This window comes from Balaenoptera musculus, chromosome 5, assembly GCF_009873245.2.
Source record: "Balaenoptera musculus isolate JJ_BM4_2016_0621 chromosome 5, mBalMus1.pri.v3, whole genome shotgun sequence".
Lineage (NCBI taxonomy): Eukaryota > Metazoa > Chordata > Mammalia > Artiodactyla > Balaenopteridae > Balaenoptera > Balaenoptera musculus.
This window is the reverse complement of record NC_045789.1, coordinates 66,767,230-66,786,147: the sequence shown is the minus strand read 5'-3', so window position 1 is coordinate 66,786,147 and position 18,918 is coordinate 66,767,230. Positions and strand designations below refer to the sequence as shown.

The 18,918-nt window shown below is 43.9% G+C and overlaps 1 protein-coding gene across 7 annotated transcripts in view; it reads right to left on the bottom strand.

The window, feature by feature from the left end:
* LNX1 (ligand of numb-protein X 1) overlaps window positions 1-18,918 on the bottom strand; it is a 219,936-nt gene that overhangs the window by 100,445 nt on the left and 100,573 nt on the right. Inside the window, exon 1 of one of the 7 annotated variants that reach the window (XM_036851978.1) lies at window positions 17,460-17,837. The exons of the other annotated variants lie outside the window; for them this stretch is intronic. Coding sequence (XP_036707873.1) covers window positions 17,460-17,551 — 92 coding nt within the window. The 5' untranslated portion in view covers window positions 17,552-17,837. Of the gene's footprint in view, window positions 1-17,459; window positions 17,838-18,918 lie in introns of those variants that run through there. 7 annotated transcript variants of the gene reach the window in all.

Sequence of the window (18,918 nt, the reverse complement as noted above, 5' to 3'; positions counted from 1 at the left end):
AAAGATATATATTCAAAGGCAGCCACCTGCATGAACACCTGGCACTTTTTATGCAAACACCCAGCAAATCATAAAAGAATTGTGAGAACGCCTATACATGCTTCGAAATGGTAAACAACACCCTTGAAGTTCTACGTGTACAATAGCCTTAGGTTCATCCTTTCTTAATTGAATGAATCTTTTGTCTGAGGTCCAATTTCTCATCCTATGTCCAGTCCCGCTTCTGGGTGGAGAAGGGAGGGAGGGAGGCTGTGGTGTTTCTATCAATTGGTAGCCAGATGCTGGTTCTTTGGAAAGCATTGATTAGTTTTATTCCTTTTATAGGAGGGCACGAGCTCATGCCCACATGCACACACAGTGAGAAGTTACAAAGGATTGGGATGTGGCCACTTTTCAGGCTCCATTAGTATCTTCTCACTCTCTCCACTCTCTCTAACCCAACTTTGCACCCAGCCACCAGGCTCTGCCGTCAGCCTCATGAGACTCAGTGATGCCCAAGCCCCTCAGCAGTGGGCAGCCCTGGCACCTTCCTTTGCATTGCCTCCCCGTCTGACAGGAGTCCCACCAAACCACATCCTATCACACAGCCAAGGCAGAGAAGGTCTTTGTCATTGAAAATGGAAAGAGCTTTCCATGAGTAGCACTGCTTCCTCATAAAAATACACACTCTGGTCCATCCAGTTCCTTCTTTTCAGGGGCCGATCTGAGACAGTATCCTAAGGCTGCGTGGAGCTCGGCCACTGTCAGTAACTGCTTCTCTATTCTCATTCAGAATGTGAAATATTAGGGGACCCAAAGTATGTAATGAAATTTGCATAGCAATTGGTTTCAATCAGCCACTGGCTAAATATAAATGTCTCATAAAAAACGAAAAACAACCCACAAACAATCACAAAAAAAACCCACTCCCAAGCCCATTACCCAGAACAGAGAGGAATCGAAAGTGAGTAATATACAGGGCCCTCAGGGCGGGTGCCTGGATGGCTCCTGGGGCTGGGACACTATGGTGTCTGGGCTTTATGTGCACCCCTTTCTACTACCCTGGCCACAAACCCACTATGTTGAGTGAGACCTCACCTTCAAGCCTAAGAGCCAGGATCAGCAGTGACAGAAAAACACCTTTGGCAGCACCGTCTTTTGCTGTTTAGAACAGCTTTTCCTTACAGTTCTACTGCATTTGGGGCTCCTAACTCCAGGTGAAATGCAGGAAAGAGACACACACATAACTGGAGGTGGGGTAGGAGATCAGAACCCCTATGCTTCTTTGCTGAATGGATTAGGGTTCATCTCTGGAAAACCACTAAATTACAAATTTGGTCCAATTAATCTGAGTTAAGTCTTACATTTTAGAAAAGCCATCAATCCGCTTGCTCTGCCAGATGGCTTAAGCCCACTATCATGGCATGTGTTTGGATAAAAGCTCTTCCCCATGTAGCCCAAGTCTTGCCGATTCATCTGCAATTCAAAAGCTGTGATTGAAAGATACTTCAAATTCGCAGGTGTACAGCTCACTGGGGACATGACACAAGATTCAAAATGAAGGTGTCATTAGCGTCTAGTCTCATGATTTTCACATGGCCAGGAAAGGCCAAACATGAACACACCGGAACAAGGGCTGTTTTGGGGGGGCAGGGAGAGAGGGGGGTGGGGGGAGGAAAAAAAGGTAACTGAAGACCCTCAATAGGGACAACATGTTCTACACCTTCTGGAAGCAATCAGAGGGAGTAAGCCAAACAGCCGACTGACATTCGTGCACTTTCACCTGCCCGACTCCCGGAGAGCCGACTGGCTGAAGGGGCTCCAGAAAGAGGATGAAATCAACTTGGTCCCACTGAAAGCGGGGTCAGTTCCAAGGGCTTAATCTGTTTCAATTCTTTTTTCTGCTTTAAATAAGGTAGATTTCTTGACTAAAATCGGATCAGCTGTGTAACCATCTTGCTTCATCTAAGGAGCCCACATGGGTTAAGGGCTCCCTCTGGCACGAATGGGGCCACAAGGACCCTCTGTCAGGTGAAGCTGCCCAAGGCTAGACCTGAGCTAGAGAGATGTCCGTTGTTCCCTTCCCAGAAGGTCCCCAGCAATATTTCCTACCCTTCTGGTCCTCTAATCATGCAGAGTCTCAAGAAGTGGGAACATTATTTTACCTCCTGTCCATTAAGATGTACATAGATATTTACCCACGAGTTACGTCTGGGCTGATAAATGCTCACATGTTCCTTAGTTCTTCTTTTAAAAATGACTCGTTTCAGTATAAGATTTTAGAACTTCTGTAAGTAATATTTTATTTTTTATTTTTATTTTATTTTTAAAGGTGAAAGCAAGTTTATTTAGAGAGATACAAATTCTGCAGGCAGAATGCAGACTGTCTCAGGTGAAAGTGGCCCTGAGGTGGAGGCGTGGTTAGTTTGGGGCTCAGTAAGTAATATTTTAGAACTTTGACATTTTTCTTCTAGTAGCAGGAACAAGATTATACAAACATTCTTTCATTTGCAGAAACTGATTCAGCTCTCACTTGTTTGCTTTAACCACTGCTCTGATCCCTTTAGAGTGTATGTATACAGAAGTCTCCAAATACCAGGACTTCTGTTATCTAAAACTGATACTATCAAAGACATTGTTTACTGCATGTTTTAAGAGTAAAAGTTTGCTCTCAGAGGACAGTGACAACCGCTTCTTGTAAGCTGCAGGGGGATCCACCGCTGCGAGGTTGCTCCCTCTTTTGCCATTAGCGGTAGTTAGTGTTAAGTTCTGCCGTCCTCGCTGGATCATCCACGACAAAGGTTGACTTGGCCACAGTTAAAACAGGAAGTTTACTATTTTGAGTTGTTCCAGTTCTGTTTGCTCAGGCTACTAATCAATACCAAATCCAATGCATTTAAATAAAATAAAATGGCACCGCAACTACACTGTTCTTGCCAACAGCTTCACTTAAATGTACTCCGACACCAACCTCCAAGTCAAGTGCTACACCAGCTTGCAAAGCTCATTAAGAAGAAGGATTGGGACTTCCCTGGTGGCACAGTGGTTTAGAATCCGCCTGCCAATTCAGGGGACACGGGTTCGAGCCCTGGTCCGGGAAGATTCCACATGCCGTGGAGCAACTAAGCCCAAGTGCCACAACTACTGAGCCTGCGCTCTAGAGCCCGTGAGCCACAACTACTGAAGCCCGCTCACCTAGAGCCCGTGCTCCGCAACAGGAGAAGCCACCGCAATGAAAAGCACACGCACCGCAACGAAGAGCAGCCCCTGCTCGCCGCAACTAGAGAAAGCTTGAGGGCAGCAATGAAGACCCAACACAGCCAAAAATAAATAAATAAATTAATTAATTAATTTAAAGAAAAAGAAGGATTATTGCATCAGGAACAGAGCTTTCTCTTGGAGTCATCATTGGCAAAGAGTTGTTACAGATTTAAGTGTCCTTGCTTATTGGGGTCAAACATTTGTCTTTAGTAAAATAAAGGTGTTGGAATAGATTCTAAAAATAACTGGCAGGAATGTGTTCTATGACTGAGGCTTCTCCAGTGGCTGGGTGGAGGTATCGACCAAGTCAGGACACAGAATAAACTTCAGCAAAATGCTCTCTAAAATCATTTGACTTGGCAAGGTCATGTTAAAAAAAAAAAAAAAAAGAGAGGCTGGGTTGAATACAATGATTTCTCGGAGGAAAAGAGTGAAAAATCAGTGCCAAACTATTTGCATGGTGGAAAGTTCTACACTTTGGGAAGATGAGACTTGGTTTCTAAAAGGCTGATGAGCATAGTCCATTGCTTTTTTTTCTGAAAGAAATTTATAGTTCATAATTCTTTAATTCCAGTCTCTATTTATATCAAGTGGAAAAAGAGGACATCTATTCAGACGTGTGTCAGAAACTCTTAGGATCACCAAACAGTTCTGAATACTTAAGACAAGAACAGTAAGATGCTCAGACAATGGACATTATTAAGCTCAACAGAGAAGAATACACATAAGTTGAAACAGGAGGATTTAACACTTAGCAATAGCTTTAAAATCTGTAAGCTCACCCTGAGTCGTAAAAAAAATTAGGCCAAGAAGCTTGAAAGAACACAGATCTATGTTTTTAAAACACACAAACACTGAAATGAAAATGTGAACACATGAAATGCTAAACTCCTTAAAAAATATCTTTATAAGTATAAATAAGTATAAATAAAAATTTGAAGAATTAAACTAACACAGAGAAATTTTGACAAGAAAAAATTAGGTACAGGAATATTTGGCAAATACACACACACATAAATCAGCTGCTCCAGATGACATATACCCCCGGGGAATAAAAGAATTTGACTAATATGCTTACTGAACAATGGTGCAGTAAAGATGAATAATTATTTCTGAAAAATTACCTTGCACACAGGGGGATGTCAGAACATTGGAAAAAGACCAACAACATGTGATAGTGATGTAGAAAGAAAACAGAAGGAAAGGGCAGTGAAAAATTAGTGTATGATATATGCAATTGCTGGTTTAAAAGCTGTGGAATAAACATTAAGGAGGCAAAATTTAAAAGGTTCAGAACCAGGGATGAATAAACAAAACTATCTGCATTTAGAGGACCGCAGATGAGCGGTCTGAGATTATGCTGAAGACTTTAATACAGTTCTTGTTGTAGTTAAGAATGTAAAGGGATGGGGAGGGGGGCATTAAGGTGAACATGCGGTGTCTTGGGAAAGATTTTATTTCCACTATTAGTCTAAAGATTCAGAAGGGGGGCTGAAAATGGACAGAAATTTCAAACAAAGAAGGTATTAAGCCCAGTCATAAGGACGTGTTTCAGAAGGTGTCTTAACAATCCGCCATCACATCAGTCTCAATCATTACCCTGATGGACAACCCGAGATGGGGTGTCACAAAATTTATGGATGACACCCAGGTGGAGAGGGCCACAGAAGATGGGAGAAGGTGGAAGAAAAAGAAATAAACTAGGTTAGACACAGACTCATCTGCAACTGGAGAGAATCCATTGAAAACAATGATATGAACAAGCTGGAGAAATAGAGAACACAACACAATTTAGGGATGAGAAAATTAACCATGAATTCACACCGAGCAAGAATGGGGGTGTGTGGAGAGGGAGGTCATTGGTATTTGACATTCCAATGAAAACTATATTCAGAGCATGAGACCCAGAGTAAGGTTTAACTAGGTACAAATACCTCCCCCACCCTTGTTCAGGAATAATCCAGCAAAGAAAGATGAAAGCAGAAGCAGCAGGAAGTTACATCGCCCAGCCTGCCCAGATGCCAGCTCTTTTTCCATGGGTATCACTGGCTACTCACAGGAATCCTGTGCTGTAGGACTCACCATTCCCATTTCACAGATGAGACAACCGAGGCCAAAGAGGTTAAGGCCACGTAAGGAGACGTAGAACTAGAAAGTGTCAGATCTAGGGTTTGCAAACAGCACAGCCTGACTCCAAAGCCCACGCTCATCCCAACATCAGATGCCCTGACAGCTCCCTCCCTCACTGCCTTCTGGTTTCTGCTCAAGTGTCTCTTCCTTTATGTAAGAGAGTCTTCCTTATATCAATAAACCACGGCAAAGAGATGCTGTTTTATTTCACAACACTTATTTCTATTTGATATGCTATTTATTTTCTTGCTTACTGCCTCTCACTGGAATATGTTTATTGCACAATCCTCAGTCTCGAACATGCCTGCTATTTCATAGGTACTCAATAAATATTTGTTATTAAATTATACGCTTCCCAGAAATGAATGCTTTCTTTTCCTTACCTAAATGCACACTAATTCATCTACCACTGGTCGCCTAGTTTGGAAAATTTAAAAAAAAAGAAAAGAAACCCACACACTTATAAAGCAAAACGCTGAACAGAGAATAAGAACTTCTAAGAAGTGGGAAATGTCTTGCTGGATTTTTCCAGAATATTAATTTATGTCTACTGTACTAAGCAGTCAGTCTGTTTCTGTAAGGTACTGTTTTCATGAATAGAAATTCCCTGCTTTTGTTAAATAAAGAATCTGAAGGCGAACCAAATGATTGGATTCCTTGGAGGTCCACATGCCTTGATCTAACTCTATCAACCAAACCAAGGAACTAAGAGGAGATGGATCTATGTGCAGAGAAACTGAGTGAACGGTGAGAAAATCAATTCATTGACCTGATGCTTTCTTTACTGATGCCAAGCAACTGAATGGGGGATTAAAAAACAAACAAACAAACAAATTGACCACATTTCCCACAGAATAACCTAAATTGTCTGGTTCTTTTGTAACTAAAGAAACAATGCCTGAGTTACAAAGAACGCTTTTTCATAGTCTCCTTTACCCTCCCCCCGTCCTGTATTTGAGTCCTAGACACCATTCCTGTCTAGTTTCTATTTGGACTTTTAAATTCTCTGAAGCTGACTATCAGTGTTTGGGGCCTTTTCATGGAGAATCAGTACCTCTCAGGGGTTGAATCGTTTTTTTGTGATGTTAAAAGGAATTATAATTCCCTGATGGAGTTGGGCTGCCATCCTGAGTAGAACCCAAGGAGATCAAAAGAGGGGAACCTCCTCAGGGAGAAGACTTTAGAACTCAGACACTGACACCACCACCCAATACCACCACATGGGTATCTTTTTAAAATAGAAGAATATGCAGGGAGCAAAGAAAGGAAGTTGGCTTATAGAGTAGCAAAGATGGAAGCGTAAGAAGAGCTCACATTGGCCATTAATGCTCACGTGGCAGGCATGGTACTGGAGCTGCACGTGATCTCACTTAGTCCTCCATAAGGCTGATCTCAGAGGTTAGGGCAGCTAAGACACACACTTAGCAAGTGACAGGTCCAGGGTCTGTCTGGCTCTCTGGAGTCCACACTCATGACCATAATGCTACATGACTTGCACATCCCTGATGACACTTCCGACCTTCACAGGGTTTGTCACATGGGGGGGGGGGAGTGAGGGTGGAGGGAGCTTCCACTTTTGATGGTGCCCAGATGTTTTTCTATAAAAACTGCAGCAGCGTCTTGGAGGGAAGGGTTATTCCAAATGCATTTGCAACAGAATCCCTTTGATCCTCTTTAATCTACCATCAATTAGCTCATGAGGCCAAAAAACATTTTTGGCTGACTACTTTAAGGAACATCTTGGGGACCACTTGTAGTCTGCCCCCTTATGCCTACTCCAGTGGAAAAAATAGTTGTACATGCTAGAAAGTCTTCAGCATAATTTCAACTGGCCAGAGAAACTACCCAAATATTTCACCCAGAAAAGTTTTGGGTTCAGAATCCGTCTCAGTCCCCTGACCTGGCTCTAGTGAATTGTAAAGGCCTGGAACAACCTGAGACACCCCCCAGCAATGCCATCTCCATGGCAGCAAAGGGAGATGCAGAGAAAAAGCAGCCCTGGTCCTAGAATCAGGATGCCTGCATTCCAGGCTGGCTGGATCATCTTGGGGAGCTTCCTTAACCTCAACGATGTTTAGTTGTCTCATCAATAAGATGGGGGTTCACTACATTTGCTATGAGGTTCAAATGAGGTAGTTTATCATCACCATGGCTAATGTTTACAGTGTCCTTGCAATGCTCCAAGCATCTACTAAGTGATTCATGTGTATATTTAATTTTTACCCCATAGGGTAGGTACCATCGTTAAAAACTGATTTAAGGATGAGAAACTTGGGGCCCAGCTTAAGTAATTAATCTATCCAAAGTTACACAGCTGGTGATACGCCAGAACTTGAACTCAGATCTGAGTGACTTCTGAAGCCACGGTTTTAATCACTACAAGCTGAAGCTTGTAACTGTTTCATGATTGGGCTCCGCCCTGCCTCTCTGCTGCCACCATTTGTATATGAAATCCTTGGAATTATATGAAAATCCTCGGATTGCCACATTCCAATATGAAGCTTTATTATTGTCAAATGGCCTCAGGTTGCATTTGTACAAAATTGATCAAGGAAGTCCCACGATAGGCCTCTCTGAGCATGCCCAGGTGGTCATATACCCTCAGAGGACACTCACTTCCTTAAAGGCAACGTGTGTGGTCACATGCATCGTTATATCACATCTATGCCATTGCTTTGCCCAAAGCTGTTAAAGTTTTAACAACTAACTCGTTTCATTGTTTCCTGAGGAAACATTAGAATAATGAATGCGTTAGCACTGTCTCCCCAAAAATGTCATGACTTGTTTGAGGTCACACAACTTGTTACTGGTAGGACTGAGTTATTTGGGTGAATTATTATACCTCAGTTTCTTCTACAAAATGGGCAGACTGGGCTGGATCATCTCCACAGTCCCCTTTGGCTCGAAAAAAACCATGGCTCTGGGCCACGGATTCCACCAGCCAAGAGACATGCTGGATCCAGCGTTCCTGTGCAAACTGGGGAAGGGGGAAGATGGGTAGGAAAGAGGAAAAGAGAAGTAGGAGCTGCAATGTCAAGGTAACAAGACAAGGAGCTAAGTGGTGAGGAATGACTGCACGGAGGAAGCGTGGAAGATGGTCCAGAGAGAAGGACCCACCACGGAAGCAGAGCTGTGTAGGAGGCGGGGCCCTCATCCACTGACAGATGGCTCAGGTGCCTCCCCAGGCTTCACCCAGGAATGCTAGTCACCCCTTTCTCAGCTCAGGTGAGGCACTTACCTACCTCTTCAGTGAGGGAGGGAAGGAGGGAGGGAATGTATGGTTGCAGCAACTCCATTTCCTTGACCTTAGCCCATCCCTGCTCACAGTGGATGAAGTTTAGTTATTATCAAATGTTATTAAATCGAGACTCCATCTATTGTAGGTGCACCATTATTTTACAGAAATAGAAAAAAGCAGCACTGCCCATTATCTTTGTACAGTGCCACTAACAAGATGCAGCCTACTCTCATACTAAGAAGTATCTTAGAATTGATTAGTTGTTTTAATAACTACTGCTATTACTAATAATAAAACCCATAATTTAAGGGTTTGCTATGTACCAGGAACTGTACTAAATGCTTTATTTAACTGCATTCAATACAATCTGTGAGACAGGTGTTACTACCCTCATTTATAGATGAGGAAAAGCTCAGAGAGGCTAAATAACTTGCCCAAGGTTGCTCAGCTGGCAGAGACTGAATAGAAAGCTGAGTCAGCCTGACTCCTGAGCATGTGCCTTTAATCACCAAGTTATCTCACCTCCAACCCTCCAATGGTGGGCCACTTGATTACGGATTTCAGGGTGACAAAGGGACTTCCCTCATGGTCTTGGGGCCCTGGTCTCTCTCTCTCTCTCTCTCTCTCCTATTCTTCTGGGTAGAACTGCCAATGAAGGAAGAGGGTGAGGAAGGGGCCACAGGTACTCCCTTGGCCCACTGATCATCAAGAAAGCTCTGGATAGGCAGGAGTTAAACACAGGAGCAGTGGGCTTAGAGGGGCACCAGAGTTCCCAGAGCTGGTTCTACAGGGAACTAAAAGAGAAAGAGAAATGAGGAGGGGGGAGGGACACAGACACACAGTTGGGATTTCAGTGCTCTCACAGGAAGGGGGGTTACTGTAAGACCTATGATTATACCTCAAGGCATGCATGAGCCCTTCCAAGAACCTGACCGGGGACCTAGCCAGTATGAATTCATGATTCTGTTTGTTTGTTTGAAGAGGACTCCTCTAAATGCTTCAGTTTTCTGTATGAACACCAAGGTGGGGAGAAGCGGGGTGGGAGTGGTGGTGGGATGAATTGGGAGATTGGGACTGACATATATACACTAATATGTATAAAATAGATAACTAATAAGAACCTGCTGTATAAAAAAATAAATAAAATTAAATTAAAAAAAATAAATAAATGCTTCAGTTTTCATAACCCTGGACCCTCCCCTGGCCCCACTCTTGGGGTTCATGAAAGCAGGTGCAGTTCGGGGTAGAGGAAGCTGGGAGAGAGGGGGGTCCACATGGGCCAGGCAAAAGAAGGGATGGTCAAAAAGGGGGAAAATAACTAGGAGAAAAGATGTCATTCTCTCGCCTGCAAGTTTTCGTTGGCTTGCAGAAAAGGGCCATTTCCTGCCCTTCCAAGGCCAATCCCACAGCCTGGCAGTGGAAATTTCCCGTTTACTTTAATGAAGGGGTTGTGTTCTGATGCCAGCCAGTCCTGAGAGACTGTTCCTCCGCCGGTGGTCTCCAAAGTGATGACACCCATGAGGAATGTGCGGAGACTGTAATAGAACTCTTATGTAGAATTTCCTGATCCTTTAACAATATTTTTGTATGTCTTACAATGGATATAATACAGTAATACATGTGCATAATTTATAAATCATATGTATGACAGGCATATGAACAAATTTATTGATACAGGTCTGTGATGAAAAAATTGGGGGCTTCCCTGGTGGTTGAGAATCTGCCTGCTAATGCAGGGGACACGGGTTCGAGCCCTGGTCTGGGAAGATCCCACATGCCGCAGAGCAACTGGGCCCGTGAGCCACAACTACTGAGCCTGCGCGTCTGGAGCCTGTGCTCCGCAACAAGAGAGGCCGCGATAGTGAGAGGCCCGCGCACCGCAATGAAGAGTGGCCCCCACTTGCCGCAACTAGAGAAAGCCCTCGCACAGAAACGAAGACCCAACACAGCCAAAAATAAATAAATAAAATTTTTAAAAAACCCAAAAAACTAAGAATACAGCAATGACATAAGACAATTGAGACTTAGTTTAAAAAAAAAAAAATTGGGAGATTATCACCTTAGGGAGAAGATATTTCCCCATCCTCTTTAAGTTCCCTCTCTTAAAGCTTCTGGGTGACAAGGTCATCAGAAACACCCATCTTGGTTAAATTCACAAGATTGTTCAGTGCTTTGGATCTTGTCTTCCTTACATTTCCCTCAATTTGATAGGAAATTAAAATAATTGCTGTATTTTTCTTTTTCAGCTACTAACCCAATATTGGGAGTTTTCCAAAGTTATATTCCTCAGAATTTACCTCAAGAACACCTTTGCTTCCATGGAGTCTGGAGGGGGAAGGGAGGAGGACTTGGGATATGGCAACCAGTTGTAATGTGTAAACTTTATTTAGCTCACGATTCAAACAAAACTATAAAAAGTTATGAGGCAAAAGGGAAAACTTGAACTGACTGCATATTTGATGTTAAGGAATTATGGTTGTTTTTGGTGTGATATTAGTGTTATGGTTACATTTCTTAAGAATCTTTATCCTTTAGAGGTAAATACTAAAACGTTTGCAGATGAAATATGATGCTTGAGATTTGCTTCAAAGGAGGATACAGAGGAAAACAGATATCCATGAATTGTTACTTATTGGAGGTGGGTATTAGGGTACATGGGGATTCCTTATACTCTACTTTTGCATTGAGATTTATCATAAAAATAAAATAAAAAAATCACCAAACATGAAGCAATCAGTGAGGCCTGATATTAAAAAAAAAAACCAACAACTCCACTTTGTCTTTCATCCACCTGACATAGTCAGGTGACACCAAGAAAGACACAATTTGCCAAGCACTGTAGTGGTACCTGGAAGCCCTCGGGTTTTGCCTTTTAGACCAGAAAGCAAATGGTTTGGGACTGGTGTTGCTTTTCTGCTGGCAAAAGAGAACTTGCTAATTCTCAAGGAGAAAAAAAATAAGACCATTAAACGGAATCACTATGCTCTTTGGACAAATAATCATTACAAAGCACCATTTTGATGAGTGAAGTGTAAATAGATCAGGAACATGCGGCTTCAATTTCCTTCCAAATACACAAGTTGTAGATTTAAGAAAAAATGCCCTATTAGACGTGTGTGGAGCTGCCACTCTTTGAAAGACATTGAGAGTCACTGAACCCAGATGGGCCCTGGCTTTGCTCCTCTCCATTGGAGTAGGATTTCTCCACCTCACTCCATTTCCTCTGTAAACTCTCTCTCCTTCCTTCTAAATCCTAATCTAAACTCAACTTCAGATTCTCAAAACATAGGATGAGAAAAATCCAGAGATCAGCAGGTTTTTTTTTTTTCCCCCTTTTCAATTTTGATGAAAAAGAAACAATTTCTTTGAGACTCAACTTGGAAAGCTTTTCCTGGCAAACCCATAGAGTTCGCCCTATTGGTTTAAACTTGGAAAGTGTTGGGAGTCGTTAACACAGTGCAAATGAAGTGAGGAGGAAAAGGACGCTGAGGTCATCCCACTGCACTCCTCTCCCTCAACCCTCTTCCTCCTCATTCACACAAGAAAGAATCCAACAGCAACAATCTAGATATGCCCTGTGCCCTTAAAAAAAGATGCCTCCCCAGGCTGTGTAGTTCATGGCCAAGTCTGGCTGAAGCCAGCAGGGAGGAGACTGGCGCTGCTGCATGACCTTTACCCAGAGAAGGGGAAACGGAGAAGTCGGACCAGGGCAAACCATCTCCTCATTCGAAAGCCCAGAATGCCCAGCTGGGTGTGATTTAAGGCTCTTTTTGGCCCGTGAGCCCCAACAAAGACAGTGGAATTTGTCAGACGGGTGTTGTACAGGTTGGTTCAGGGAAGTTCTGCCAGGGAGGCTATGGGTGGTTGGGCTCCTTGGACCCGAGACATGTGTCCCAGGAAGGACACACACAGGGCTGCCTCATAACTCCTGCTGCTTTTGGCAGTTTCTCCAGGAGACATTTTTCCACAACCTTAAATGATTCAAGTTGCAAAACTGGAGTTGTTCATTTTAATTTCGCGAGCACAAAACTCTAGGGGGAATAAACCTTCCCTCCTTAGAGCTACTATCTCTACAGGAGTCAGGGGAGGGAGTGTAATTTTTGTCTCTAGATACGGGCATGGGTAGTGTTCATAGTGGTGCCGGTTCCCAACCAGGAATATTTGACTGTAAGCTAGAAAGAGAGCCAGCATGCCCTGGCTTTCTGAGAAGCCACACAGCTACAGCAGTAGCACCAGTTTCAGGGACCTCTCATCCCCCAGCGACCACGCCTAGCTGTCTTATCAATACCTTCATCTCTAAAACAATGGACAGTTACCTACTTTGAAAAACAGGGCTCCAACTTACTGTACGCCTACTCAAAACTCACTCAGACTTTACACCATGGGCATGAACACACCATCTACCAAAATAGGACACAAAGTAAGAAGTCTTTTCAGGGGCTGTAGGAGCTAGAAATTTGAAAGGCTAGGGAAAGATGACAAAACTTTCAATTTTCTGTAAATGGCTCTTGAGAGTAGGGGCTGGACCATAAAATGCATCTCACCACCCCACCAAACTCTAAGGATTTTCCCTGGGATTTTGGCTAAACAACATATTTAAACAAATGTTACAAAAGCCATGGGAGATCACTAACCAGAGAAGCAGCCATGTCAGTTATTCATGCCCGGTGCTGCTTCCTGCAAAACCTGAGATAAGGCCAGCTTGCCGAGGAATTAGCCAAGACATGAGGCAAATCCATTTCATTTAGTTCAACTTAAGCTTATACTGCGCAGAAGCTGGGTGTACAGAGATGAACATCTCTCAAAAAGCTCTCCTTCTAAGGACTCACCAGGCAGAGGAGACAGACAGGAACGCTGCAGGTGATACACAGCAGAGGAGACGCAGAGGAGGAGAGAGATGATCTTCCATGGCGGGGAAGTCAGAGTGAGTCGACCTCTGAGCTGGATCTAAAGGTTCTTAAATTATAGTGCCCATAAGGATCACCTGGGGAGCTTGTTAAGCACGAAAATAGGATGGGTTCCATAAGAACCACCTGGGGAACTTAAGCAGGAAAATGGAGGCACCCTCCCCTGCCAAGATTTTTGTTTTAGTGAATTGATTTAGAGCCCAAACATCTGCATTTTAAAAGACAAACCGGGCCCTCAGTACTTCTGTGTGGGGGGGGTCCTCAGAACCCACGCTGTTCCAAGGACTTCATTCACCTGTAAGTCTTGTCACACGTGAGGCTGTAAATAGACCCAGAACGATGAGAAGGCTGGATCCAAGCTCAGGTCCGCGAGACTCAAAGTCTATTTCATAAATTTGCTTGGGGGTCTAGGAAGTTCAAAAAGAGTTTGTGGGAGTCCGGGGGGGGTGAGGGCTTGTAGAAGAAAGCATTGCCCTTGATCCTTAGAGCATGCTTTTTGTAGACCCCAAGAGCAGTCCTTGACTCCCTGTCCCCTAACCTCTGACTGGGACTCCTTTACACCAAATACTCTGGTTTTAGGCTTCTTCCATGGAATTCACTCTCCTCTGGGTCATGGCAACAGGTGTCAATGGAAATGTTTAAAGAAGCAGCTGCCCAGGGTCATAAACTCTTGGTCCTCAAGGCCAAACCAGGCAGAAGCGATCTGCTGGATTGGACATGGTGCTTTTGTTTTATTTTGGGTTTAAATGCCTTTAGACATTATATATATATAGATACGTATTTTCTCAGCAGTTGTTCAGAGGCCTCACCTCTTCCTCTGGTCTTATACCCGAACGAGTCACATGTTCAGATAACTCCTGCCCTGGTTCCTGTAGGCATTTGAGTTTGAGACCTCCAGGTGCCACCTCTTAAGATTGAATCTGTTTACTGGATTAGCTCCAGTTTTCCAGCAGGGCCCCGAGGGAACAGGACTCAGCCTGAGAGAGAGCCTTGGTGTCAGAGAGAAAGGAAAATCCAGGAGGAGCTCTGCGGCTGCAAGCTCGGGACACGGGGCAAGCCTCACCGAAGGCCCGGATGCCAAAGCTCAGATGTGGTGGCAGGGGGAAGCCTGGCTTCCCACGCTTCCCAGTGAGTCCCCTCCACCTTCGAGATCCCAGCGGCCTACGGTAGCGCCTCGTCACCCCACGGCCCCTGCTCTGAGAATGCTGAGCAGACCCAGCAGTACCACTCACGGCTCTCAGTTGTTTTCCAAACCTTTGCTGACAACCAAAGGGTTAGCAACCTCCTAACCCTTTTTACCAGTGCAACTGACCCTGCCTGAAACGCTGTCTCCATCCATCTCCGACTCTGCCTAATTCCTCCCTAATTACTTCAAGATCCCACTCAAACCCCCAACTTCTCCCCAAGCTTTCCCTGATCAATTTCACTGAAATGCACAATCTCCACCTCCTCTCAACGGCTTACCTGCCCTACTGTTTAAAGACTTACCCTCTTATGCCTTGGATCATTGTTCATATTTCTTATCTGCATAAATGTTATCTTCTCAATTAGATCGGCAACTCCTAGAGGGTGGGTAGTGTGACTAATTTTTTACTGCCCGTATTCCTTCCAGCACCTGCCACAGTACCTGCAATGTGTCATTAATTCACCGATTAGTTCATTATCACCAGCAGCATCAGGTAACAGCTGCACAGAATTCTCTTATAAAGCATCCCTAGCAACTGGAAGCTTCCAAGAAAGTTCTGTCAAATCAGTATGGGAACATGGTCTTTGCAATTTTCTGGCATCACGCTTCCTGGATTTCTTCACATTTCAGAAAGAATGGCCAGCTTGTGTTCACTCAGTTATTCAACAGAAAAGTTGCCTTTGATTCATGTATTTGCAGAAAAGAAAACTGTAAGCCAGTATGAAGAGCCTTCCTTTAATTAGGCTATAAAACAGAATAACTCAATGGAAAGCCTCCTCATTAGCACCTGTCATGAGTTGAATGGTGGCCCCCAAAAGATATGCCACCCAGAACCTGTGAATGTGACCCTATTTGGATAAAGAGTCTTACAGATGCAATTAAGCTAAGGCTCTCAAGATGAGATCATCCTGGATTATCCAGGTGGGCCCTAAATCCAGTGACAAGTGTCCTTATAAGAAGAGAAGAAGATGTAGAATTAGAGAGCACACACAGTGGAAGGCCATGAGAAGACAGAGGCAGAGACTTGAGGGATGCAGTCACAAGCCAAGGAATGCCTGGAGACACCAGAAGTTGGAAGAGGCAAGGAAGGATTCTCCTCTACAGCCTTCACAGGGTGTGGCCCTGTTGACACCTTGATTTCAAACTTCTAGCCTCCAGAACTGTGAGAGAATAAATTTGTGTTGTTTTGTGTATGTAATTTGTTACAGCAGCCCTAGGAAACTAATACAGCAACTAACAAGGATAGCAGATGGGGGCTGGGGGTGGAGGTGGAGGGGTGCCGGTGACAAGGGTGGGGAGGAATGCTTTTTGGCACTAGATTTCACAGATACCTTCGGCATCCATCAAGAGAGAGGAAAGGGCCTTTTCACCATCCCAATTAATTCTGCCATCGTATATTTGTCTAGAAAAGCTTCCACAATGTCATTATCACCCCGGAGATGCTCACTATTCAGGCTTAAGCTAGTTACTTTCTCTTTGAAACTTCTTATCCAAGGTGGACTGGGGTAACATTCCAATAAGGTAGGACCAGGAAATCCTGAAATGAGGAGTCCTCAAAATGAATGACGTGCCTCCAAAGACCCAGGTCATTCATTCTTTTCTCTACTTATGGAGCATTTATTGAGCATCTACTGTGCTGGGCAAATTGGTTAGTCTGGCTAACTATAACAGAGGCACTGGTTATATCTAAACACGTGGGGATCTCTATCTAAATCTGACTAGTCAAGCTTTTCTAGTCTGGGCTCTTCGGACTCTGTTTCTAGAGTCCCTCTTCATTTGCCCACTGACTCTAATTTATACATAAGCCAACTCTTGCTATTTTCACCTGTCTGGTGAGTAAGGAGAACTACATTTCTGTAAATTCTGCAAACACTGAGGCACACACAGCAGCACCTTTCACCTGATTGCTAGAAGCTGTTCACATCAGTCTGCAATCCTCTTTCAAAGCTTATTAACGAAAAAGAGCCAGAAAAATATCACTGTAAAGGTTGGAGACATGAGTCATTTCCTCTTACAAAATGGGCATAGGTCATGGAGGAAAATGTCTTTCTTTTTTAGAGATGCATAATGAAATATTTAGAGGTAAAACGTTATGATGACTGCAATCTACTCCAAACCACTTCCGTAAAAAAATAAAACAAATGAGGCAAAAGTGACAAAATGTTAATCATTAAATCTAGGTGCCATGAATATGGGTGTTCACTGCGGCGTTCTTTCTGCTTTCCCATGTATAAAAATTATCAAAAATAAAAACAAAATGGATGTAGTTTTTTTTTTACCTATAGGGCTATCTTGCCTCTGTACTGATACTCTTTGTGTTTGCAGGTATGGAGACTGACTGTCTCAAAAAAGGATGATATCTGCTCATAACTAGAAATGCCTGATAGAGACTGCACATCTGTGCACGCAGCCTCTGTTCTTAACTGTTCTTTGGTTCTATTTATGGAAGGAAGAGAAGACACATCTATTGAGAAAAAGCAGAGTACCAACAAAGAGAAACAGTGTTGGCACAGAAGCAGGGAAGAAAATGCCTTGTTGGGAAAGCATTGCATCAGTAAGATGGTGTTTTTTTGTTAAGTCACAGACAGCTAAGCACGCTGCTTGAAACTGCCGGCAGTGTGTTTTGTCCAAGTGCATCTAGTGCATGTGGAATTTATTCCTCTAAACCGACATACCAGCCAAGGAACGGACTCAGGTCCCACCCCCGACCATACCCAATACACAAACACAGGCAGGCACGGTGAGAGGGGGGACTCACAGTTCTGAGTACAGGAAGTGTAGGTTGCCCACATTGTCAGTGTAGTTGGCAGGGCTGAGCCAAGGCAGGACCAGCAACAGAAGCGCCTTCATTTTCCGATTAGAGGGCAGCTTTTTCCCCAGCCACCTTCTGTCTGTCAACTGCAGGGGCCCAGCCCAGCCCAGTCCCTTTAAACAACCCTTGCCATGTTCCCACAATCAGTAGATCATAGAGAATCAGACTTAGAGCCCTTAGCTGGAGCTGTGCTGATAAATCATGGGCTCATAAGAGGATTGTGTGCTCTGATTCTCAGATGGGGAGATGTGAGAACGGAGGGACCCACCATGGTTGGCGAGAGGGCTTAGGCTGAGAGCAGGCAGCAGGAAAAGGGACCTGGGACAGGGACCTGCCCCTCCTACAGGATGCCGACTGGTTCTTGGGAAGCAGCTGGTACATTTACATCACTGGCTGGGAGCAGATGGGCTGCAAGCTAATCTGTGTTGGAAGAGGGCATGAACGTGACATGTTCAGAGCCCACCGTGTGAATAAGCAAATACTCAGAAGCTGTCCTCCAGCTTGTTGGAGGAAGACACTGGATGAAATCAGCATTTTTGGAACACAGCTTGGAGCCCTGAGCTCAAAGTGAATCTTTGGATATTGTGACACAGGAATGTTAAAGTGAACCACCTCCACCTATACATGTATATTTAGAATATGCATTTCAGGTATTTTACCTGTTGCTGTCCTGACTACACTGACAGAGGCAAGAGAAGTGATGGTTTCCTTGTGAAGCTGCAAACTGTCCCTATGTCAGAATAGGCTGTGTCATTCTCTCTGAGACTAGTAAAGAGCCTTGACAGACAGACATAAAGTTCTGTCCAAACAGTGTACATAGGCTCCTGATCTGTAAGAACAAAAGTCACTCCATTCCTCCCGCTCCCCTGAATAATTGAATTAGGCTCTGATACTAACTGTCGGATTCTGGGCATTTCATTGAAGCTCTAAGCTTCAGTCATCTCACCTTTGAAATGGAGCTAATAATGCCTTACCGACCTGGTTCTGTAGAGGCTGGGCCATATCATCTCTTACGGCGCTGAGAGCTGTGATTCTAGACTGTACTGTCTATCTTAACACTAGGGCTACTTTGCACGCCTAAGTTCTGGAATGTCACAGAAGCCCCAGACTCCTCTCCTTCTAGCTCATATTATATTTACAAACATTAAAATCCGTTTTGCTAACTGAAGGCCTAAACCTTAATAGAAATGGCTCAAAGGGATAGTTACATTAATGGCAACCAAGCAATTACAGCAAACTCCATTTCACAGCAAGAAGACCAGACAAAAATCTCCAGGATGAGACCAAGTGCAATAAACAGTGTAGTCAGAGGGAATTTGGCATCAGAGGTCTGCATTCACCCAAGGCAGGGCTGAAAGAGTTAACTACGGTAGAGCCTGAGAATGTACAGATTTAACTCCTACAC